General features: G+C 47.1%; 1 protein-coding gene across 1 annotated transcript in view; it reads right to left on the bottom strand.

Annotated features, from left to right (window-relative positions):
- LOC146783421 (solute carrier family 2, facilitated glucose transporter member 11-like) overlaps positions 1-26447 on the bottom strand; it is a 516968-nt gene that overhangs the window by 489948 nt on the left and 573 nt on the right. The window contains exon 2 of the mRNA XM_085633874.1: positions 24185-24283. Coding sequence (XP_085490000.1) covers positions 24185-24283 — 99 coding nt within the window. The remainder of the gene's footprint in view (positions 1-24184; positions 24284-26447) is intronic.

Raw genomic sequence — 26447 nt, 5'->3', positions numbered from 1 at the left:
AAGGGCACAGAGTCACGGGGGTAACGTCCCAGGGTAGCATTGATCAATTTGAAGCAGGAGGATGGAATAGGGTATGGATGATTCTGTAGGTGATAGAGTAGTTGTGGCAGGGAGACCTTTTTAAAGATAGTGAACCTCCCATATAAAGATAGAGGTAATCCAGACCATGACCTAATGCTAGAGCGTACTTTTTTGGTGGTCGTACCGATGTTTCTGTCCAACGAAATTTGAGGGGACTCAGACAGATAGAGTAGCCCATCCTTCGCCACCTGAAGGTTCTCAGCCCATCTGCTAGACCCTAAGGTGCCACACAGTGGCCATATGGTAGATTTGCGGGGATTCCTATACAGGTCAGATGTTTCACCAAAAATCCGCATAATCTGCAGAACTCTGGGACCAGTTTTGCTTGGGTCTGTGAGAAAAAAAGAGTATATCGTCCGCATATAATGGGATGCGATCTGAAATACGCATTGTCCACTCAAATCCCCTAATTAACAAGCCTTTCTGGACCCATACAGCCAAGGGCTTGATGGCCAGTGCAAATAGGAGGGGGGACAGCTCTGCCGCGTTCCGTGCCCTACTGAAAACTGAGTCGAGACACAATTGTCGACTCGGACTGTAGCAGTGAGATCTGTATAAGGGAGTTTGATGTATTTTATGAACTGTGGGCTGAAATTATAGCATGGTAGAAGAGTAAATAGATATAGCCAGCTGATGGAATCAAAGGTCTTGTCCACATCTGCCAGTAACAATGCCGCTGGTCTGCTCAACCGATCCGTGGCTGCAATCGATTTATTGGCTCTCCAGATGTTATGGCGAGTAGAGCGATTAGGCATGAAACCAGATTGATCCAGATGAACCACCGAGCTCAGATGAGGTAGTAGCCTTTTCACCAATATTTTAGGATTTTGGCTTCAATATTTAAAAGGGAAATTGGACGATATGAAAAGTGATGTTCGGGTGGTTGGCCTGATTTGGGGAACACAATGATTTCGGCATGTCGCCAATCTGACGGGAGTCATGCCATCTCTATTGAATCAGATATGGTACTAAGGAGATGTGGGCCTTGTTTTGTTATAAATGTTTTATAAAACTTGCTAGGAAAGCCGTTTGGATCTGAGGCCTTGCCAGTCCGCAGTTCAGACACGGCAGTGGTGACCTCTTCTAGTGTGCGTCCAGGGCTTCTCCTGTATCCACCGAGATTGTGCGGGGTGGTATGTCAACTAGAAGAATCTCTATAAAAGAGACATTTATCACCTCTTTTGGTTGATATAATTCTTCATAGAATTGTGCAAAGCTGTTGGCAATATCGATGGGATCCGTAAGGATCATCCCTTTTATATCTAGAATAGGGGGGAGGGGTATGGATAATGTTGCCTGTCGACACAGTTGATACAATACCTTACTATATTTGTTGCCCCATTGATATTTTCGACTCTGGGATCCCAACCACATTTGTCGGGCCTCTTCCATTAACATACTTTGGTATTGCTGTTGAGCGAGAGATAGATTACGCGTGATATAGGGGTTTCATGCTCGTAACATTGCCTTTCTAAGGTCATAATTTGGTCCTCTAATTGTGTAAGTTCATGTGTCTTACTTTTGCAGGCTGTGGTGGTGTAGCTGATGTCCACACCACGTAGGGTAGGCTTTAGGGCTTCCCATAGTACTGTGGGCGAAGACGCGGTACACTCATTGTGACGGAGATAGTCTGTCACTGCGTTATTGAGATGTTGCTTATATTTCTGGTTTTGCAGGTGCCAAGTGGACATTCTCTACCGGAATGGTCGTCTATGTATGTCGGTTGTGACTGTTAATATAATTGGAGAATGATTGGATAAGCCTCGGAGAAGAATAGAGGCTGCAGCAAACTCTCTGAGCATGAGTCCTTGATATAAATAGATAGTCCAGTCGGGAGGATGCGTTGTGATATGTAAAATCTTTGTCCTGGGGGTGGGGGTGGGGGTGGGACATTCTCCAGGTGTCAACGCAACCCATTATGTTTACAAGAGTTGATAGTTTAGATTCCCTAGGATTCACGCGTTACCCCTGGGGACATCCCCTATCAATGAGTGTGTACATGACATCATTCCAGTCGTCGCCCATAATTGTGAGACGTTCAGGCAGTAGAGTCAAAACATCCATGAAGCTGTCAATAAACATTTGGGATAGTGGGGGAAGAGCATATATACTACCCACCACAATGTGTTCTCCATTGAGGGAACCGTGCACTATGATATATCTCCCATGGACGTCTGTCTGGTAAGCAATATGTATGAACGATGTTCGACGATGAATTAAAAGGGCCATACCCCTGGAACCTCGAGTGAATCCCTCATGATATACATGGTTGTATCCATAGCAGGCTAAACATGGTGTTTTAGCGCCCATAAGATTTGTTTCCTGTAACATGACAACGTCTATTTTGGATCTTTTTACCTGACGGAGGACCGTCTCTGGCTTGATCTTGTCGAGCATACCTCTAATATTCCAGCTCATAGTATGTATGTGACACCGTGGGGTCTCAGCCCAGTCATCGACATCGTCCTGTACTAAATTATGTGTTGTGTAGATTTGCACAGATGTATATTTATCTAATATGACATTCTTTAGGCATTGCATATGAAAAACATAACCAAACCAACCCCACCCTAAACCAGCCCCACCCTCCACCCCAATACCTCATGAAACTTGAAGCATCTTTCATGGATGGGACACCCGGATGGCCCCACAGGGGGCCAGCGGTGCGTTCCTCCAATGGATCCCTAAACACCCAATGATCATAATGGCAACTGTACAATAGTAAGGGGGTGCGCGTTAAGACAAGCCAGCCTGCGCTAGTCTTTAGGTGGCTCATTCATCAAATGATCAACATCCTAACCCATTATACATTAACTTAAGGATATACTTATAGAGTCATTTGTGTTGTGTTGAGGAACTCCCGGCAGAGGCACCGCCAAGCTCTCCCTCTTGCGCCGTGGAACGCCACATGGATCTGGAGCGGTGCCACAGCTGTTCCTTCTGCTGTGTCTGGCAGCGATGTGACTCTCTTGATGATGAGTCTGCATCCTGGCGAGGAGGTGTATGAGGTTTTGGCTGTATATGTTCATTTGTCCAGCTGAAAACAACTTTGAGTGTATAAAAGAAGAGAGTGAAAGTTATATACGACATGCAGTCGGGCAGGGAATTGAAGTGAGTTCAAAATCTTAAGCTCCTGCAATAGCGCCTTGGCCACCTGGAATGACTGGCATTGCTGTAAGACAATCCTCGTATAGTCCGGCAATATCATAATCCGTTGAGAGTCATAGAAGAGGTCTGCTTTTATCCTGGCGTGTCTAAGGATTGAGTTCCTGCCATGATAGTTGAGGATGCGTGCTATCATAGGTCGTGGCCATGCACTGGGAGGCAGACACTGCAACAGGGCCCTGTGTTCAATGATCAAGTAGGGAGATAGGGTCTCCTCTGGCATCCAGAAGACCAGCCACTCAGATAGGAATTTTTCAATGTCTTTGCCGTCACAATTCTCTAGGAAACCAGCAAAGCGGAGATTATTTCTACGTGCTCTTCATTCAACGTTCTCAACCCGGGTAGCAAGACCCCCAGTAAGTTTCTCCAGGGACGAGACTAGGCCTGGGCGAACATTTTGTTCCGTTCGCGGAAATTGCGATAATTTGACATTTTCGCGTTCCGCGGAGAGCGCGAAAATGTCAAAAATTCCGGTTTCCGCAGCTTGCCGATAATTTGTTTCTTGCTCGCGCTGTAAAATAATACATTCTCGCGTGCGCGCGATCGCCTTCCCTGAATCCCTGCGTTTGCCGACAAGTTTTCTTGATCCGGTCGCGTTCTCCATGAGATGTTGTATTGTTTTTAGCCATTTGCGCTGTCTCGCGACAGTTCGCGCCCGCAGTGACGTCATGCATCGCGCGATCACGTCTTTCTTCTCGCGATCATGCACTGCGAGACAACTCAAAACAAGATGGCCGCGCCCGCAAGCAACCACATGGGTAAGATGGCGACCCGCAACCATGCAGAAAATCTCGCGAACATGCCGGAAAAAAACTCCCGCATCTTCGCGATATTTCCGCTTGTTTTAAACATTTTCACGATAATTTGCGAAAGTTAATTTCGCAAATTCCGCCCACCCCTAGACGAGACCCACATCTGCAGCGTGGTGACCGCATCCTCCGTTCCCAAAACCCTCTTTTCAACCTCCAAAAATGCGTTCAATGGCCAACCTGAGGTCCTGCTGCAGCAGCGACACCACCGAGTCCACCAAACCTATTTGGGCCTCAAGTGACGGTTGGTTCTGGGTTATGGCCGCCAGGATCACAGAGGTGGATCAGTGGAGTCTCCATCAGGGCCCTTAGATTTGGTGCCTGCCTTGGTGAACTTGTATATTGTACTTTTTTTTTTTAATTGAACATTTTTGCAATGTCGACAACAATAATACAGAACCTGCCAGTTTTCATTATAGTGCAATCACAGACAGTATGCTCCCAGGTGACATACATAAAAAGGAAAGATTGTAGTAGTCAACATGTTAATTGTACAGTAGGCAATGCTTACAATTGCGGTGGATGCGGGAGATCCGGGCGTCACCACACGAAGCACCCGCGCCTGCAAAGAGAAATTATACAGGACCGCACAGGCAATACACAGATCTATTATAGTGGTAGAAGCGCTACACAAGCACATGGGAGGAAATAACGGATCTACTCGCTCTATATGCCGCCCCCACAGCCCAACCCCCCCCCCCCCAGGTAGATCAGCCAGTTAAGACCTCCCCTTCTGACTCCAAGCTTTGTCGTTCCCGAGCCCAATTCACAAATGGATCCCAGATATCGCGAGGACGCGATGCAGGAGGCATCAACTCCCAGAATGTGTTGAGCTGCGTATAACCATATGTTACATCAGCCAGCCAGCCAGCCTTTCACTGTGGGCACCCTACGTCTACCCCAATGTATCGCTACTTGTCGTTTAGCAAACAATAGAAGCAACGCATGCAGCTTTCGCGATTTCGGCAGGGTATCTCTTACATATCCCAGTATCCCAAGCATAGGGGACGGGACGTCCGAGCGACTCACGATCTGGTTTGTCAAATTAAACACTTGAGACCAATACCTCTCCAACTCCGGGCAGGACCACGCTATGTGTAGAAAAGAAGCCGATGTATGCCCACACCTCCAACACTCATCCGTCTCACGAAGCCCCATTTTTCTCAAACTGATGGGGGTTCTATAGAATCTATGCAGGTATTTAAAGTGTATTAGACGTAACTTATAGTTGGGCGAAAGCTCAGTAAGCTGCCCACAGCAGAATTCCCACTGCTCTTCAGAGATCGCGGGTTGGAGCTCTTCGTTCCAATACTGTAGGGACTTAGGCATCACCACCGGCGCCATGTTTTGCATTTGTCGATATATACGAGTGACCTGCTTACGGGGGGACGGGGAGCTCACCACCACCTCCAAATCTGTAAAGGTCGGCGGTGCATCAGGGAAGTCCCCACTCAATGCTCGCAGGCTGCTCTCAATTTATGATACAAAAAGAGTTCGGAGAAGGGCACCGTTTCGCCATCCGCAGGTACCGGGATGGACATGAACTTGCCTTTAGGGAAGATGTCTGCAAAAGTACGAAGACGTAGCTTCTCGACAAGGCGCCCGTCCACTCCATCTGCCAAGCATGGCAGCATCGGGTTATGCGACAGTGGGATCGAGGGGGCATACATCAATGGAACCACTGCCCTTTTACGCAACCCCTCCCATGCCCATTGTAATGCCCCAGCCGTGTCCACATCAACTCTAGGGCGTTTTGCCGCGGCGCATATTGCCACATTCAAGGGGAGGGGCGCCACAGTGTCACGCTCCACCACTACGTGAGGCTGAAAGGGAGTAGGATGGGTCCAAAAACGTGTTGAGCCTGAGCACACAGGGCATATAGCCTCATATCTGGGGCTCCCAGGCCGCCCTGTCTCAATGGCAGCGTCAGTACATCCCAAGCTACTCTAGCCTGTCCGCCCGCCCACACCAGCGACACCAGGTTGGATCTCAGAGTGGCAAAAAAATGCGACGTAAGTGGAATGGGTATATTGACAAATAGATAGACGAATTTGGGTAATATAATCATCTTAGTCAGCGCAATCCGCCCCGTGAGGGACAGGGACAGGGAAGTCCAGAGCCTCAATTTCTCACCCAGCCACACCATCGCTCTGCCAAAATTAAGATTCCAGAGTTCCTGGAGGCTTCGACTAATCCAAATCCCCAAGTATTTGACCTCATTAGCCTCCCAGCACAGGGGATATTCGGAGGCCACCGCTGTGGTACCATCTGTCAGGGGGAATATCACCGACTTAGACCAATTGACCGAGATGCCCGCAAGACCTTCAAAGCGGACAAACACCCGCAATATGGGATCCAAGTTTTCCGCGGGATTGATAAGGTACAGAGTCACATCATCTGCGTACAGTGATATAAGGAGATTCCTAGAACTTTAAGCCTATCCCCCTCGCTGTATGATGTTGGCGGATTCTGGCCGCCAGTGGTTCCATAGTTATAGCGAACAGCAGCGGGGAAAGAGGACAACCCTGCCGTGTGCCCCGCGAGATGGAAAACGGTTCAGACACCAGGCCATTCACTCGCACCCTGGCTTTGGGTAAAGTGTAGAGCAAACGGATTTTCCTGAGAAGCAGTGCGCTGAAGCCCATCCTCTCCAATATAGTAAATAGGTAGGGCCACTCGAGAGTATCAAAGGCTTTGGTGGCGTCCAAAAACACCATCGCAGCCCTGACATCGGGGTGCAGGTAGTACAAAGCGGAGAAGATCGTCTGCAGGTTGTGTGAGGTCGATCTACCCGGTATGAATCCCGATTGGTCGGGGAGTGCTATCACTGGCAGCAGGGGCTGCACCCGGTTCGCGAGCAATTTAGCCAGTATCTTTACATCAACATTATTCAGGGATAGGGGCCGATAGGAATCCAGGTCATCGGCCGGCTTGTCTGGCTTCAGCAGTGTGATAATTGGTGCCTCTCGCATGGACGCAGGCAATACCCCCGTTTCTAAGGCTTCCTCATATACCGCCAGTAACCGGGGCGACAGCTCATCCACGTACGCCTTATAGAATGCCGTGGTCAGACCATCAGGCCCCGGCGCCTTGTCGGGCGGCAGACTCTTAATGACCTGCGCCACGTCACTAGCGTCTATCGGAAGGTCCATATACTCCCTCTGGCGATTATTAAACCACACCAGTGCAATTGAATCCAAAAAGGATTCTAGCCCCTCCGGACACTTATCCTGGGTGTTGGTATATAAGTTGGAGTAAAACCCAGAGAATGCCTCCACAATTTCTCCTCTGTCATGAATCAGCTCGCCAGCCTTCGTGCGCATTTCATGAATGTAAGTCGCGGGACGCGGCGGTCTCATCATGCTGGCCAAGGCCTTCCCTGGTCTCCCACCCTCACCATATCGCCTAGCCTCTGCATATTTCCCTAGGAACTTCACCTCCCTCATCGCCTCCTCTTCGTATGCCAATAGCTTAGTTTTCAACAGCCCCGCCCCCTCCGGCCCACCGGTAGCAAAGAAGGTGTGTTCTAGCTGTTTTATGTCTGTTTCCAGCGCCGCCAGGGTGCCCCGTATTGCCTTCAGCACCCCTGCCTGTCTGGCTATACAGTTGCCCCTAATAACGACCTTAAAAGCTTCCCACAGAGAAGCCTCAGTGGCCACTGATCCCGCATTGAGCTCAAAGTAGTTAGTGATATCCACCCTAATCTCCTCCTTAAAGGCATCATCCAGTAAGGCGTGAGGCGGGAGCCTCCACGAATATGCCAAGAACGGACCCCCAGGGATCAGCAATTTCAGCATGCAAGGGGCGTGATCAGACAGGGAACAGGGCATATGCTCGACCTGCACAGTCCACAGGACACTGTCCCGCGACACTAGCCAGTAGTCCAGGCGCGACCAAGCGCCACAGTGAGCCGATACACAGGTGCCCTCCCTTAGAGCCTCATGCCTTCTACGCCACTCATCGACCAGTGCACCGTCTGCTATTATCTCCCTCAACGCAGAGCTAGCCAGTGGGTTGAGTGTACGGGCCGCCCCTCTTCTATCCGCTTTGTCATCAAGTATCGCATTAAAGTCACCTCCCCATACAACTGTACTGCAGCCAGTAGCCTTCACCTGCCCCAAAGCTGTTGAAAAAACAGGGGGGAGTCGACATTAGGACCATATACAGCCACAAACACCACCGAGATGCCGCATATCCGGCCCTGCACTAAAACATATCTGCCTTCCGGGACGCACTGCACAGAGCCCTCCCTCCAGTCTAGCCCACGTCGGATCAGCACCGCAACCCCGCGGGCATAGTTAGAATAAATAGCCGAATAGACATTCCCCCATCTAGTGTGTCGCAATCTCTGGGCCGGAGCGGTATTTAAGTGCGTTTCCTGCAATAGGCAGACATCCACACAGTGACACACCAGGTACGCCTGCACTAACCTTGCCTTTCGATGATCGTTTAACCCCGGAACATTCCAGGTCAGACAGTTCAATGTTTTACCCACCCTGGGCATTACCCACTAACAGTGTGAAGGCACAGCAACACATGTCAACGATGACCACCCCGGAAGCAGAGAACACCTGTCGTAGAAATTCTGACATTTAACAAACTGACGTCCCCAACCGACCCGCCCCCACCCGCTCCAACCCCCCAACCGGGTCGTAGAATAACCATCCCCCACATTAACCCCAAAGAGACATTAAGAAAACAAGGGAACATTCCCGAGGGGGTGCAGCTATGCCGGCGTCAGCCCTGCATGTAACAGGGTGGCCAGAAGATCTGCAGGGGATACGAGCTACCCAAACCAAAATGAGTGGAAGCAAACAGTATATCAGACAGCCTTAATTTAAACGCAAGGGCGCCCGATTCCACAGACCACTTGGCCATACAGGAGCCCACCAAGAGTCAGGAGTCGCTACCCCAATAAATGCACCGTACGAGACTCATGTTTAATCATTGTCACTCAGCCTGCCCTCATCCGCCTCCGCTCCACCACGGGGACGTTTCGTGGATTTACCACCCACATGTTTGGCGAACTTCATCGCCGCCTTGGCGTCCGTAAAGATGTGGGCGGTCCCCTCAAAGGATACCTTTAGTTTAGCAGGGTAGAGGTATGAGTACGGAATCTGGGCCTGCAGAAGAACACGTTTTGCGGGAAGAAATTCTCGACGGGCAGCCTGCACCGCAGGGGTGAAGTCAGGGTAGAAGGAAATACTATTGCCTTTATGCGTGATGCTTCCTCGTTCCCTGGCCAGTTTTAGGATTAAATCACGATCTTGGTAGTTCAATAGTCTCGCAATAATAGGCCGGGGCGGCGCCCTAACCGGGGGTTTTTGACCCAGGGACCTGTGCACCCTCTCCACAACAAATACCGCAGATAGGTTAGGGACAAACAGCTCGTGCAAGAGATCAGTGATGTAAGTTTCCATTTTAGATATTGCAGTTGTCTCCGGAATACCTGTGACGCGTAGATTATTGCGCCGGGACCTCGCTTCTAAATCTTCGTTTTTAGCACGGATTATGCTCAACAATTTGTCCATGTGAAGTAGCTGGTTCTTAGTTTCAACCTGGAAGTCATGAAACTCCGATTGGCGAGTTTCCAGTGCATCCAACCGCGTTTCATGTGTCGCCACCTGCGTCTTCACAGAGTCTAACTGACTGGTTAGGTTGTCAAGTTTAGTGTCAATATTACGCAAGCTAGAGTGCATCTCGAGCATGAGTGTGCGCAAATCTTCACCATGGTCCTCAGCCTCCGGGTCGCGTCGCTCCTCCGGTCGAGATTCCGACTCCGATTCCAACTGCCTCGTGGATCGCTTATGGTCAAAGTTCAGCTTCGGCTGCTTAGAGTCGTGCTTTCCCATTATTAATATAACGACTCCGTAACCTGCTGCGACTCCCCAGCAAGGGTCACCCACTGTTTCCCTGTCAGAAGCTCTATGGCAGGTCGCCTCTACGCCATAGAATCCTCTCACGTTTACTTTTCCCAACTAGGGGGTCGGGAGGCGTATTCTGCAGCCACCCCACAGCACTCTCAGCAGCAGGTCATCAACGGCTGTCTCAGCAGCCAGCGCTCACTCCCTCATCAGGCAAACACAGAACATCTCCATCCACCAGAGCCAGGTCGTAGCCGAGCACCCAGCAGAGCGCCTCCGAACCACACCGCATGTAGGGGGGGGACAATATCTCATCACCCTCTTCGAGCTGAGAAGCACCAGGCAGGGCCCTCGCCAATCCCAGTGACGTGTTTGCCACCTCTGAATATGCAGCCCACTCACCGCCTCCTGAACAATGATGCCTCCGCCCAGGCCTCCAGCCGCTTCTACTGCTTCGCCAGGTTCTCCGCCAGTGCAACTCACAGGCAGCACGGGCAGCGCTGCAGTAAAGCCGTGGCCACACGGTTAATCCGCAGCGTCCTCTGATCAACCTGTACCTCCTCCGCCAGGGCTTCCGCCGCCTCGCGCACCACGCTCCCTGCAGCTGCAAAGCGGCGCTTCGGACTCTCTCCAGTTGGCCTCGCCGCTGACAAGTATCCGCACCGCCCCACTGTAGCCACACCGGCTCTCCACAAAATGGCGATCACCCACTCCGCCGGTCTCCAATCGCAGGGGCACAGCAGAACCCTCGCCAGTTACTCGCGGATATCCTCGCAGCCCCTACCACGCTCTCCGCAATTAGCAGTGGACTATGGATCCGGGTCGCCCAGCTGAGTCTCGCCGCCTGGGAGAACAAGCAGCGCCCACCGAGTTAATCAGCCGCGTACCTTCACCTCCACGTATAGCTCGCCCGGCGTCAGGCACAGCGCCCACCACCGCGCTCCAACCCACGTTGGGGGGGGGCAGCCGGCGCTAGGGGCAGCCCAGGCAGCGGTAGTCAGCTACTCCACCTCCACACGGCCAAGGCCTCACTTCTCGATGCAGCCACGGGCTCAATTCTCAGCTCCCCACGTTCTAGCTCCACCAGGCACCGCCTCCAGCACCGTCCTCAGGCCTCGCAGGCTCCGACTCCGCTCCGACCGGGAGAGGGCGGGTACAGTGTACCTCCGCCGATGCCCCACCGTCTCCCCCACAATTTCTGCCAGTCCGGGCAGCTCAGTATCGCCCCGATGTAAAGGATAATTGTAGGATCATTTTCCGGCCAGCGGAGCTCACTCAAAGAGCGGCCATCTCGCTGCTCAGCAGGCCACGCCCCCCGTATATTGTACTTTGTTTGGCGGTGACTCCAGTTACTTTGTCCTTCGTCATGCTGGTTAAGTAGAATATCTCCCACCTTTGATGACGGCAAACAATCTCCAGTCAGGGAGAGAGGAGGACACGCCGTCAGTGCCTGTGAGATCCCAATCAGACCACAGGCCATCACAGTTAGATCAATGCAAGTCTCTGCCACCGAGGCGCCACTCGTGGTCCACACACGATTGGGCTCTGTGAGGAGCAGACACTCGCCTCAATATAGGGCACGGTTCAGGCTCTGCAGGTAGCAAGGTCTCCACAATAGTGCATCCAGAAACCGCGACACAGTTACAGGGCCTGGGGTCCCTTCTCCCCCGGAGCCTCAGCGGCGGGCTCCAGCTATCAGCAGTCAGATGTGGTGGGGCTCCCTGACTCAGGACGCCACAAAGGTAAGCCTCAACTGCTTGGCCGCCCAGGCCCAAGGTCGCTGGTCCCGGCCTCTCGACCAGGCCCCAGCTCCACCACCAAAATCCAGCTGAGGGGCCCCGATAGGCACCAAGGCCGACCCCCATTATATGGTTCCACTCATCTGCTGTCTGGGCCCATGTAAGGGCCACCAGCCATCCAGGGATCAGGGATATAGTCTGCACAGCCGCCTTTATGTATTGCCTATTCTTATTTACTCATAATCTCCATGGTACACCAGGGGCTCTGGGGGGGGGGCACGCATCACCAAGATCTCTGTGGCCCAGCCGATCGAGGCAAGAAATTCGGCAGCAGCGAGGCCAGAATCACGCTCCCGGATGTCTCCTCAATAGTGGGCCTCTAGTGCGGACTCCATGCTCGCCCAAGCCGTCCCAAGGCTCGGTGGCACCGTGTGCGGGTTCTTGTCCCTTGGGGTCCTGCAGCCTGACCTACAGCACCAAGCTGCAGGCTAAATTTAATTAATAGCCGTCCAGCAATGTGCGCATCGAGACCGGCTCGCAATCCACCCTTGGACACCACTGGCACGTCCCGAGCCACACACCACTATGGAGTCCGCAACAGCCCCTGCAGGGGGTCCGACACAGAAGTTGCGGAGGGCCAGCCAAACTCGGGTTATGACAGGTTTTGAAAGAGGGCCGGAGAAGCAGATCTACATTGCGTTTGCCATGTTGGCCTGCCTGCCCACGCCCCCGAAGTGCATGGTTTTTGATTCACATGCAAACCAAGGATGGTGCAACAGACTTGAAATGTTTAATGCAAATAAACAGCATAAATCACAGATTATGTACAGCTGATAAAACACGAGTGCCAATGTTTGAGGATTCAGAAATCCCCAACTGAAGCCGGTAATGTGAAACAAAAGTGTTGGGAGAAGCTCATTTTGCAGCATTACAAATGTCACGGGGGGCCCCCCCCCAAAAACATTGCCCAGGATGAGGAAACACTCTATGTTGACTGCCCCTGGACTGAAGATGGAGGAGAAAGGTGAGCAGCCATGCATGACAAATGAGTAGCACACTTCAGCCACTGAGACAAAGTGGACAAAGTAGGCTTGAGACCCTTCTCAGATAGACTATTGGTGACAAACAATGAATTCACCTGCCAAAATGAACAGTATGGTCTAGGTAGATGCAAAGGGGTCTCAAAACATCAAGGGAGTAGAGTTTTTCTCCTCTGGCGGAGGAGGGTTTGGACAAAAAAAAGGGAAGTGAAATATCTTCCCGACACTTTTGGCAGAAAAAAAATTACTAGGATGCATGATCACCTTGTCAGGACAGAAAGAAAAAAAAGGGGGAGAAGCCAGGAAAGCACCAATTTTACTAACCCTGTGCTCAGTTAAGCTGTCGGAATTCAGGACAGCAGTGAGGACGTAATATGGTCCCAGGCCTGATGATCCTTACATTTGAAACAATTTGGAATTTACAGGAATAGACTGATGGTGATTGGATTTGTTATTACGGATTTGATAATTCCCATTGGAATCCGTGAGACAGGATTACAACGAAGATTGATATTTTTTGCAAGAGATGTAATGTTCACATGAAAGAGAAATTGATTTTGGAGCCTTGAAAAAGCCCTGCGGGCGAAACGCGCGCCGGCTGCTGTGTGAATTTGGAATAAAAGTTCAACCATTGACATCTCGACGTGGAATTGGACCGTTATTTGTAGTTTTCTGTGTTATTTGGCACAGTTTAATGGACACAATTATATCAAGTGTAATATCGTTACATTGATCAGGATTACGTATTTTGTGACTTTACTCTGGTGTGCTACTGTGCCTATGAGGTGGATTCAATCTGTTGGACTACATTGTAGTCGCAACAAATGTTTTAATACTTTAGGTGGATAAGTATTTGGCATTGTATTAGCACCCAATATTATGGTTAAAAATTGATATATTTGAATTTCTATGACATACGTACATATGATGATGTGCAGATCAATATAGCATATCCATCTATTTGCTCTATGTAAACACCACCAGGAATATAGAAGTACCGTGACAAGAAGAAAAAATAAGAAATAAGAAAGTACATACAAAGATTGCAAAACTGGTGTAACATTCACCAGTTGCAAGATTGAAACCAAAGAAAGAAATAGTGCAGTAAATGCAAAGATCAATAGAGAAAGAAAGAATAACTTCCACATACTTGTAGTCCATTCAAGGCCAAGAACTAAAGGTACACAAGTAAATCGTTCGTCCTCCGACAAGAGTTCAAAGGGCTAGAAATATCAAATATACACTGTAGTGAGATTCACAAATGAATATATATGGCCATATGTGTATCTACCACAGTCGTTAGATCTCTGGAGATCGACTAAATAAATCGAAACAGAAAATCTCATAGGACATTATGACTGTCACACACCATTCTATATTACTATACTAGGTTTATATCTGTAATGAAACAGAAGCTAACTGAGTCAAGGAAAAATAGAGGCTAAACAGACTCCATATGTTAACTATGCAAAGTATCAACATCAGAACATGAAATAAAAATGGAAATATGTCGGATCACATGTTTACCAGATGAATAGAAAGCGAAGCAAAAACTAAGAAGACTGAGGTACAGCAAGCAAAGAAAAATACAAGTATTTTTTTTAATATATAAGAGTCTAGTACTGGTAAGTGAAGCTTGATAAGCTACTTACATAAATGAAAAGGAGTCAAATAGAAAGCATGGGCAAAGCTTGATGCATCTATGACGGCTGAAAAAAACAATGACGGTCCCTTCTTCAGAGGCAGGTGTGCAGAGGCATTACATAACCTAAGATGAAAGTACATGATGTGATATCTGCTAGCGTCCACCGGGGGGACACACGGTTTCAAAGAGAAACAGCAGTAGGCGACACTCACAGTTTTTAGAGTAGATCCAGCTCACAGAGGCAGCACTCCCACATAAAATGATCTGTTCTCTTAAGGCATCTGCACGGGGCAGGGCTCCCTCAATATAAGTAGTCTAGTTATCACAAAAGACCAATAGAGGGAGTATTTGTGGGAGCAGCTAATTTAGGGAAGTAATATGATATCTGATAAAAATCTACCGAAGGGACATACGGATTTCACCAAGCAATGGCAGAAATCAACATTCACGGTTATAGAATAGATTCAGTCCACAGCCAGCACTGCCACATAGAAATGATTGGTTCTCTTAAGGCATCCCACAGGGTGAGTAGTCTAAATATAAAAAGAGACCAATAAAAGGGTAGTTTATGGGAGCGGCTCGTTTATGAGGGAGTAAACAAGAAAACATAGAGTTTAGAGCAATTTAGCAAAAAATAGACCCAGAGGTGTGCTTACAAAGGAACGGTCACCCTCAATCCTGCTACACCTGGACCTCGTTCTGGTTAAAACTTCGACCACAGAAAGGTGTTGCTATAACCAACCTTTAAAGGGCCGCCGGAACGATTCAAAATGGAAACACGTGTGTTCAGGGGAGTAGAGCCCTGAACACAAACAACGGTCTAATATTACAAAGGATCCCGGTACTAATCCCGGTACTAAACCCATTACTGCCATAAGAAGGGGAGGTGGGATAGAGGAGCAGCTGGGAGTTGGGGACGGGCAAACGGGAGAGTGGGTGGGCGGGGCCGCAGGGGGCGCAGCGGTGGGAATCGAGGGCGAGGACGGCGAGGGGTACAGAAGGCAAAAAGGGCACAGGGCACAGAATGGCACAAGGGGGAAAAGCAACAATAAAGGAGGTCAAAGAAATCAGTGAAGACAAGCAGTACAGTTAGTAAGTGAAGCGAGCGAGGGGGCGGGCCGCAGGGGAAGCAGCAGTGGGAAAACGGGGTTGAAATGGCGAGGGGAACAGAAGGAAAATGGGCACAGGGCACAGAAGGCAACAGGGGGAAAGAATCACGATGCACAACAGTTCACAGGGGCAGTACAGCGAAGCAAGACAGGGCAGAATGGCGAGGGGTACAGAAGGCAAAGGGCAGAGGGCACAGAAGGCAACAGGGGAGGGGGAAAAGCAACGATGCAAAAAACCATTCACAGGGGCAAAACAATTAGTGGAGGCAGTACAGTGCAAGAACCTACGTCCTCCTCACGGTGAGGCAGCTGCAGTGATCACGGACGCAGGGGCACAACAGGTGGTGCTGTTGCGGCATGGGGAACGACCTGCCTGGAGCAGGGTCATGGGTCTTGTTCTGTAAGAGAGCTGTTCTGTCATAGTATTTAGCCCTTTTGTATGATTCTTTTATGAGTCTATATGGGTACCCTCTATTCAGAAGTTTCTCTTTCTGTTGTGCCGCATGTATATCGAAATTCTGCATAGTAGTGCAATTTCTATGTAAACGTAGAAATTGGCTAAACGGTATGCTATCCTTTTGGGTACGGGGATGATAGCTGTCATATTGTAAAAGGGTATTCCGTGCAGTGGGTTTGGTATACAGCAAGACCTCAATATTCTGGTTAATCACTTGGATCCATATATCGAAGAATTCGATTTTTTCAGTGCTCATACTGGGACTGAATTTTAGATTGGTATCACAAAGATTAATCCATGAGACAAATTCCTCTAGTTGTTCTTGTGGGCCTCTCCAAATAAAGAAGATATCCTCGATAAAATGATGCCAGTGTAGTATATTCTCACTGAAGGGCGCCACTTCATTATAGATGAACTTTTTTTCAAAGGCGCCCATGTAGATATTGGCTACATTGGGCACGCAGGCCGCGCCCATACTGACTCCTTGTCTATGCTTGTAAATGGTTTTATCAAATTCAAAGTAGTTTTCTTTGAGCACTATGACAAGACATTCCAGTAGAAAAAGGTGATCACAAGGGCTCTCCTCGTTATCCAATGCCCTCTTAACTGCTTCCAGTGCTCCATTCTGGGGGATGTTAGTATATAAAGCCTCGATATCCATCGAGACTAGGACATCAGTATAAGGATTAAATGGCATTCCCTCTATTTTACCAATAAGGTGACCAGTATCTTTGATGTATCCTGGTAATTTAGATCCTAAAGTTTGTAAATAGGCATCCACATATTTGGATAAGGGTTCGGTAAGAGACCCAATAGTCGAAACAATGGGTCTAAATGGGGGGCTGGTGATATTCTTATGTGTCTTAGGAACCCCATATAAAATGGGGATCTTGTGAAAAGGGACATTGAGATATTCAAAATCTTGTTTGCATATAGAGCCTCTGTCCAGGGCTCCCTGAGTCACTTCTAGGATTTCAGCTTTTATTCTTTGTTCTGGATAACTCCTCAGTTGGGCGTAGTGTTCAGGTACCCCAAGCCTAGATTGAATTTGTACTTTGTATGCAGTACTATCCAGTACCACAATTCCTCCACCTTTATCACACGGTTTGCTGGTCACATCCGTATTAGAGGATAGTTATTTAAGAGCTTGGTATTCTCCATAATTAAGATTAAAGGGAGGTTTTGGAACAAATGCCAAAAGGTTTTGTATTTCGGAGTACACTGCTTTTTCAAAGATACCCACTTCCGCACCAACTTGATCCAAAGAGGGGGTAAATATGGAAGTAGGTCTAAATCTGGTCTTATTCTCATTCTGGATCATAGGTCTCTCCTGAAAAAATCTCTTCAATCGAACTTTACGAAAGAAAGATTGAATGTCTGCACTTAATTTAAAGGGATCAAGGTAAGTGCTCGGCACAAATGAAAGACCTTGTGTTAATAATTTCATAGAGGATTCATCCAATCTAGTTTTGAAAGGTTAAAGATTGGGATAGGGTCAACATGAGAAGGATTGACTAGATCAGTGGGAGTGGAACCACCTACTCTCTCCAATATAGTTTCCGCCTTGTCTGAAGAAACTGAGGGGAGTTCTCTGATAGTTAGTAACCACCTCTCTCTTGGTTTTTGAATCTGGCTCTCATTGACTAGATCAGTGAGAGTGGAATCACCTACTCTCTCCAATATTGTTTCCTCCTTGTCTGAAGAAACTGAGGGGAGTTCTCTGATTGCTGGTAACCACTTCTCTCTTGGTTTCTGAATCTGGCTCTCATAGATCCCTGTCGATTGACTAAAAAACGATTGTTTCTTGCGGGGCCCTCAAAGGGTGCTCTTCTATATCCATACCCACCAAACGCCCGTTGTCTGTTCTCTATCTGTTCCAATATGGCCTCCATGATCTTCTGAGGTGCTTGTCCGTCTTTTCTGTCTAAGACACTATAGGATTGCACTAAGCCATCGGGATACCTTGTAATATTAGACCATCGTTTGTGTTCAGGGCTCTACTCCCCTGCACACACGTGTTTCCATTTTGAATCGTTACGGCGGCCCTTTAAAGGTCGGTTCTAGCAGTAACACCTTTCTGTGGTTGACATTTTAATAAGAACGAGGTCCCGGTGTAGCAGGATTTTATGGTGACCGTTCCTTTGTATGTACACCTCTGGGTCTTTTTTTGACTGAATTGCTCTAAAATCTATGTTTTCTCGTTCACTCCCTCGTAAACGAGTCGCTCCCATAAACTACCCTTTTATTGGTCTCTTTAATATATTTAGACTACTCACCCTGTGGGAGCACTGCCCCATGCAGATGCCTTAAGAGGACCAATCATTTCTATGTGGGAGTGCTGACTATGTGGCCTGAATCTATTCTATAACCGTGAGTGTTGATTTCTGCCATTGCTTGGTGAAATCCGTATGTCTCTTTGGTAGATTTTTATCAGATCTCATATTACTTCCCTAAATTAGCTGTTCCCAAAAATACTCCCTCTATTGGTCTTTTGTGATAACTAGACTACTTATATTGAGGGAGCCCTGCCCCGTGCAGATGCCTTAAGAGAACAGATCATTTTATGTGGGAGTGCTGACTCTGTGAGCTGGATCTACTCTAAAAACTGTGCGTGTTGCCTTCTGCTGTTTCTCTTTGAAACCGTATGTCTCCCCGGTGGACCCTGGCAGATATCACATCATGTGCTTTCATCTTAGGTTATGTAATGCCTCTGCACACCTGCCTCTGAAGAAGGGACCGTCATTGTTTTTTTCAGCCGTCATAGATGCATCAAGCTTTACCCATGCTTTCTATTTGACTCCTTTTCATTTATGTAAGTAGCTTATCAAGCTTCACTTACCAGTACTAGACTCTTATATATTAAAAAAAATACTTATATTTTTCTTTGCTTGCTGTACCTCAATCTTCTTAGTTTTTGCTTCACTTTCTATTCATCTGGTAAGCATGTGATCCTACATATTTCCATTTTTATATCATGTTCTGATGTTGATACTTTGCATAGTCAACATATAGACTCTGTTTAGTCTCTTGTTTTCCTTGACTCAGTTAGCTTCTGTTTCATTACAGATATAAACCTAGTATAGTAATATAGAAAGGTGTGTGACAGTCATAATGTTCTATGAGATTTTCTCTGTTTCGATTTATTTAGTCGATCTCCAGAGATCTAACGGCTGTGGTAGATACACATATGGCCATACATATTTATTTGCGAATCTCACTACAGTGTATATTTGATATTTCTAAACCTTTGAAATCTTGTCAGAGGACGAACGATTTACTCGTGTCCCTTTAGTTCTTGGCCTTGAATGGACTACAAGTATGTGGAAGACATTCTTTCTATCTCTATTGATCTTTGCATTTACTGCACTACTTCTTTCTTTGGTTTCAATCTTGCAACTGGTGAATGTAGCGCCAGTTTTGCAACCTTTGTGTATACTTTCTTATTTCTGATTTTTTCTTCTTGTCACGGTACTTCTATATTCCTGTTGGTGGTAACATCTCTGGCACAATCTTTTTACTGTATTGGGTTATAAGGTATTGTTGGCTTGCTCCAGTATTTTAAGCTTGCTTTCTTTTTTGATAATTCGATGTATTTATGGTATGTCTTTTCCCACCGACTTGTTTTTATTGTGATTTGAGCCCTGTACTTAATTCAAAACGTAATGTGCTTAAAATTAAGATGGTTTCTGATATAAATAAATACTTTGCGCCCTGAAGAAGGAGTTTGTGATGTACATGGGACCTCCAAAATGCACGTTGGAGCTTCTTCCTTTTCCACTTTTGCACTTGTTCATAGTATTTTGTGTATTTTTCATGTCTAGAATTATATTTTAGTCCTTTGCTGGGTTTGTCTATTTTTGGATTCATGTCTTTATGTGGTGACTGGGGTGGTAACATATATAGTTACAAATAGGCTTTCTGTTATATTGTTGTGCTGGGCTTGTGGTTATAATTGTTTTATTGATGTACTGCTTTTCTATTAATCACTTATAGAAAAATGAAATGATTTGATAAACAAATGAAGTAAAAAAAAAATTATAAAAAAAACTTTTTGGGTTCTGTGGATTCTATGAAATGTTGGACTAACTGCAAATGCAATAGTTATGTGTGAGATAAGTCTTACATGTTTTTGTTGCTGTTAATTCCCTGGTTACTTTCCTTCCTCATTTCCTTATTTCAGGGTCCCTCTTCTGTTTAATGTTGTTCACTGTCTGAACTGTCCAGGCATTCAATATTCCCTGTCACTGCTGACAGAAGAAGTGAACCCTGACCTCCTACCGGAAAGAACGGATAGTCACTTTTTTGGAGAAGGAGTGGTTGAGGAAACAGCTGACTGAGACCGGTATTTTTCTCCTCCAGGGGGCCCACAGCCACAACCACTGCCTCAAAAGGGCTGGCTAGCACCTCTAGCCTGAGAATAGACAGAGGTGCAGCAAAATCCAAACCTTTCGCCCTGGAGGGGTGGCGAACTGGAGCAGCCAGCTTTCTATTGTTAGCCGACTGCTTCACCATCTCCTCAAGTTGAAGCAACAAAATCTTTGAAACTTCGAAAGGCAACTTCAAGAGGACAGACATCTGCATAGCATCTGTCTCCCAAGCCTGCATCCTATTGCTGCATGTCACCAAACACAAAGTATCAAAGGATATTGTAGATGAGTAGCGTACTTTGAGCTCCATCAGAGCCAGCAGAGAGATTGTATACACGCCCTCAAACATCTGCTTCGCCAGAGACGGAAAATACTTCAATAGGGATTGGACCATGTAAGTAGTATAGGCAATTTCTCTGATAGAGAAATTGGAAGTGGGATAAGACCTTTTGACCGACCCTCCACCTTCTTATCCACAGGGTCGAAGGGAAAGTCATCATCTGAAAGCACCATGACCTGTGAAGAAAGGCCAGCCATCAGGTTATCCACCTTGACTAAATGCGAGAATTATTTTGAAAACCCCCCCATGGCATAATAATTGCTCAAAAACCAAGGGAATGCAGACTTATCAATGTCCCTCCATTCATGGGAAAGTACTTTGACGACCTCACTGTGCAAAGGCAAATAGTCAGGGTCAGGACACTGTCATTGTGTGAAAAAATCCACCTCCAAGTCCTGTTCCACAGGAGCAGGAAAACCCAGATTGCCCTCGACATGGGTGAAGAGATTAGAGAGCTCAGCTCCCTGCACAAAATGACTCCGCCTCCCCCATTGCCGTCAGGGTACTCCATGTCATCAATAGGATTTGGCCATGGCCTTTTTGAAGGCGGCTCTTCCGACACCCGGGCCTTGAAGTTTCAACAGCCTCATTGATTAAGGGTGTAGTGCATCCAAAGTAGGCCCCCCAGCAGAGCTACGTGAGGCAGAGTCCATTGTGCAAAATCCAACTGGCGCTTCCTGCATTGTTCCCATTTCTAAGCGAACCAACTCACGCGACTCCTGAGATCTCACGGGAGCTACTGAGATGCAGGAAGTGCCTGTGATCAACAAAAACTCCCACAAACACGCAGCCACTCACTGAAGGCACATTGCCTCACAACCGTCAGAGAATCCGCTTGCATCCGCAAGACATCACCTGTAGGGGGGAAACAATAGGCAAAAGGACACCCAGCGCCGCAAACCTGGACCAACTCCTACTGCGCAAGGCGGTGCAGTCCCAAACATGAAAAGACTGCTCAGGCAAATCTGGTAAGGGAAAATAAGAACATTAAAAACATAATGTAGAAAGCCTGGAAAAACTTTTCTCTGGCCTCTCAAGGCATCATTCTGCAACACAGAATGAAAAGAACAGTTTGTCTTTGTGACATGCTTCCCTCTTTAAGCATGCTGGGTAGTCAGTGCCATATTGTGGGAAGTATTTTGATCTCTGCTAGGTAATAGGTTCTGTGGAGCAGGCAAACTGCTCATTTGTAAAGAATGAGACAGGAAGATCGATGAGGAGGTAACATATATGTGTTTGTACTGTATAGCATGATGGCTTATTCATCATTTATGTTACACCACCTTCTCTGTGTTATCCACCCAAACCGCTTGGAACCAATGCACTCTGATGCTGTTACTATGTACAGTCTTCTCAATAGGTTCTTCTTGAGTTTCAATAAATACATTGTTCGCCTTGTCCTTTTTGTGAAACTTACACCATATTTTGGTGAAGTGTGAACCAATTTCATGCTAGCTAAACCAGCCTGATTCCTTAGAGGCAACAGTTTTTCTAAGATCTCCACATTTGGGTCTTGTGCTCTTCAAAATGAGACTGCAGGTACAACAGAGGCACAAATTGCTGGACCAGGAGACTCAGCTGGGTGCTAAATGTTTATAACACCTAGGGCCGTATTACAATAAGTGCCCCGGGGACGCAAAGGGTGTTTGCGCCTGCTTTGCATGCCCCCGGGGTACTGTGGTATTACAGAAGGGGACGTAGATGCTTTTGCATCCCTTCAGTAATACCGATAGCACTGGTGCACTTAAAGCGTCAGCGCTACCTTCATGGGGCATTCCCTCATTTGCAAGGCACATGCCCAATGCAAATGAGGAAATTCCTTTGCCTCTGCGCCCATGCCATATTACAGGCATGGGTGCAGAGGCAAACAAACTCTCAGGGGCCGCGCTCACTGTGAGTGTGCCCCTTGAGAGTAGCCCTCTGGAGGGGAGAAAGGGGGTCCTATGAAGCTCCCAGATATCGACTTGCAGGCTGGTGCAGTCACTGACTGCACCAGCCTGCAAGGGGATCTCTAATCCCCTCTAAAAGAGCAGGCGGGTTTCCGCCTGCACTGTGAAAACACAGAGCGGCTGTCAGCAGCTGCCCCGTGTTTTCACATGAATGGGCTGCCCCAGGACAGCACGAGTTCGCGGCTCTTAAGAGGTGTGCCCGACGCAAACAATGACAGTGCATAATATGGTCCCCAGTATGTAAATAATTTCCTTTTAAATGTATTGTATGGAAATGTATTTCTTCTGGGAATCCTGCAAATCTGACATGTATCCGGGCCTTGGGAACCTAAGGTCACCCCTGATGGATAGCATTTCGAATTGTCCATTAGTGAATTGTTATGAACACCTAGGGCCCAATTCACAAAGGTAACTGAGACGAAAGACTGTCTTTAAGACTTTTAGTATTCACAAAGAACATTTACGAGTAGTAAAGTCAGACTTATGTCTCAGTTAAACTTAAGTTTTGGTCTTGAATTTAACTTTTTAGTCTCAATTAAACTTAAGACCAAAACTTAATTTTAACTGAGACAAAAGTCTAAGATTCCTACTCGTAAACTCGTATTCACCCTTTGTGAATACCGAAGGTCGTAAAGTTAGACTTTCATCTCAGTTTATCTCTGTGAATCCGGCCCAAAGATTCCAAATCTGAGCTCCTTGAGCGTCTAAAAAGTCACACACACATTTATCATTGCAAGCAACGGCACAGGAATAAGCAACAAGCTAGGACGGCATTCTGAAGAGGTATATAGATACCAGGGGCTTACATTCACCAACATTGCTATGCCCAAAAATGAGAAGACATAACTTTGGCACCATACTCCAAATGCAGGTTGGGTCTCCTTGATTTCAAAGGATAACCATGGTTGAAAATACATTCTCAGTTGGTGAAAGTAAAATCTGAAATGCCATGCCCCCACTCTGCAAGTCCAACTAAATCTGTTCTCCTGCCGCAAACTTCTAGAAGCCGCCCTATTCTCAGACAAATGAAACAATTCACAGAACATAAGCAAAATACTAACTACGCATCATCTCAAAAACATATTTGGTTTTAATAGGATAGCAACCACATTATACATAAATGCATACACCAATAAATGGACAAAACAAACATGATATCCTGACAGCTGCATCATTGTATTGGTGCGCAGATTATGATCAGTGGATTGAAAGATGTAAACAGACCCAAGAGATGGGAAAGGAATGGAGGGCGACACAGAAATATGGGGCTCATAGGCGATGTCGATGGACAGGCAAACAACCACACCAGGCGCGCAACACCCATTGGGCTCACTGGGCTTCAGCCCCTGCCCCCCGTCGTGTGTGTCAGCCCGGGCTGAAACAGCTTCGCGGGCTGGCGACCCTCTAATTGCAGCCGCACCCGAGTACATCACAGGTCTTTAAAAGACCATTTATTTGTTAATGAGGCTTTTGTTGTGTTTTCACCCATTCTTAGAGCCACTCTGCCTATGGCTGGAAGAATTAGCCCCCCCCCCCCCGGAAATCTTTTTCAGCCCCCTCCCCCCAGAAATGTGGCTCTAGTTGCCCGCCTGAACCACACTAATGGTATTCCCACTTACCGGTGATGGGGAACTGAGTACTGAAATCTGGATGCCATATTGTAGAGTTCCTCCAATACCCAAGACGAAGATCATTTGAAAAAGTTTGCGGTAATGGACCTACAAGAATGAGAAAGAAGTCGACCGCTCCATTAGCTAGTGATATGTACTCAGAAGCACGTTTTCAAATAGAAGATCACGCAACGCAGCACAGCGCAGCCAGTAAATCCGCGGCCCCTCCCTGCTTGAATGGGAGAGAGAAGAACTGCGACATATCTTCAAAGAAATGGCGGAATTCTGCTCTCCATGCAATGCCACACTTGTGGCTGCTTAGTGCCAACACAGGTGGCTTGTGCAATAGTACCCAGGGAACACCGACCTGACACAAAATGTGCTTTCTTGCCTTACGTTTTTTTTAAAGCAATGCAAATAACCATTGGAGTTGTTTCTTAAATACTACAAAGGATTTTGCATCGGGTCTGCGTCAAATCTTTCAGATTCTGGCCCTCAATGTTTCTTTTGTTTTCATACAGTATTTCTTCCATGTCTAATAGTTTCTTTCTATTGTGTCGAAGGTACATTAAAGTCTATGGACGGGTGCTAAGAGGCACGTGCTGCGCTAATGACAACCTCCATTAATTCTTGCGAGCAAAATCTCTTTTGCATAGAAAAGTTCACACAAGCGAAACCCAAAATGGCTTTTCATCACATAGCGGCTAATCCCCACAATGGGTGTAAAGAGTGGGAACAGCACAAACACATTCAGGATTTCCTGCACAGCTGTATCAACTAAAGTAGCACATCCTTGTTATCTGTGGAATTCTACTGCAACATAAAAACAAGCATTGGCATAGCCAATAGGTCTTGCTTTTGGGACCTTATAAGTGTTTAGCCATGCAGCAGTTGCATAACTAAATACTTCTAAGGTCCCAAAAGCGAGACATATTGGCTATGCCAATGGTTGTTTCTGTTTATTACTGCTCTGTACTAATGGCGGCGCACGGGTGCCACCATTACTACAATAAAGTAATAAACAGGCTCAAACATCAAAGCGGCCGTGCGGCCCCGAAAGTGAGGTGCGCGTGCCAGCACACATGCACTGTAGCTCTAGGCTTCAGTGGTAGCCCTTTTTTGAGCCCTCACAAAATGTCTCGCCAGTTCAGTGCATGCGCTGGGTCAGGTGAGACCTAACCAGCAGAAACAAAGGAACATTGTGTGATTTTTCCATGAATAATGTGGATGTAATTGCTACAAAATTAGACATATTGCACAATTGAACCTTGAGAGATCGCTATAGAAATTTATACAAACACAATTAGATGATGGACGGAGCACTGAAACTTTTCAGACACTCACCCCCAGTCACAGATTTGGGTTGAATCCATCTTCATTCTTTAGCTCACTTCACCACCCCAGTTCAGACCCAGCCATATGCAAAGTGAAAACAATCGACAAGTTTCAGCGCTCCGTCCATCATCTTATTGTGTTTGCATAGAAATGTATACTGTAGGGTAGGGTGTTCCTCAAGTACAACACTCAAACATAACACTGCTCACTCACGCTCTTTTGTGCTGTAGGACAATGCCAAGTGTCACACTATCGCGGCATTAATTGCCCAAGTGTGTGCGATGATGTCATCAGTCCACAACCCGCAGTAAACATTGTGCTGTGCTTTATTTCGACTGTTCACGCAGCAGATTTTCATGCAGCATTTGGTTGTCGAAATCTATTGACATTTTGGTACAGTCTGTGCGAAATGTAACAAATGTGGGAAACAAAGACATTGGGGCAGGGGAACTTGGACACACACATGGACAGTTACAGAGTTTGTGCTGTTCTTGGAGAAAATGGCTAAATACTTCCTAACACACCGCCTTGTTCCTGGAAGGTACACACACACCAACGCATAGGCACAATATACACAAGCAGGCCAAACACATTTTCACATGTACATTTGACCCATTAGCAATGACACAGTTTGCAAGGCACGTACAGACTTCATAGCTTTCTAGATGTAAACATATCTCTGAAGTCACCTCCATCCCGGAGGGTGCAGCAGTCAAGCAAAACTGAAATATAAATTCACGAGTGAAGAGACTGCTTTAGGAAGACAAGCATTCTTATAAAATGACGAAGGGCAAGAAATAACGGAGGAAAGAGAGAAAAGAAAGAAAGAAAACAGAGCGACAGAAAAAGAGAGGCAGAGATGATATAACATGGAAGGAGGACAAAGAAAGGAGAGAACAAAAGAAGGGGGGAAAAAAATAAGAAATAAAGAGTGGAA

Source organism: Triturus cristatus, chromosome 11, assembly GCF_964204655.1.
Source record: "Triturus cristatus chromosome 11, aTriCri1.1, whole genome shotgun sequence".
NCBI lineage: Eukaryota > Metazoa > Chordata > Amphibia > Caudata > Salamandridae > Triturus > Triturus cristatus.
Note: the sequence above shows the minus strand (reverse complement) of the source record. Positions and strands in the feature narration are given on the sequence as shown.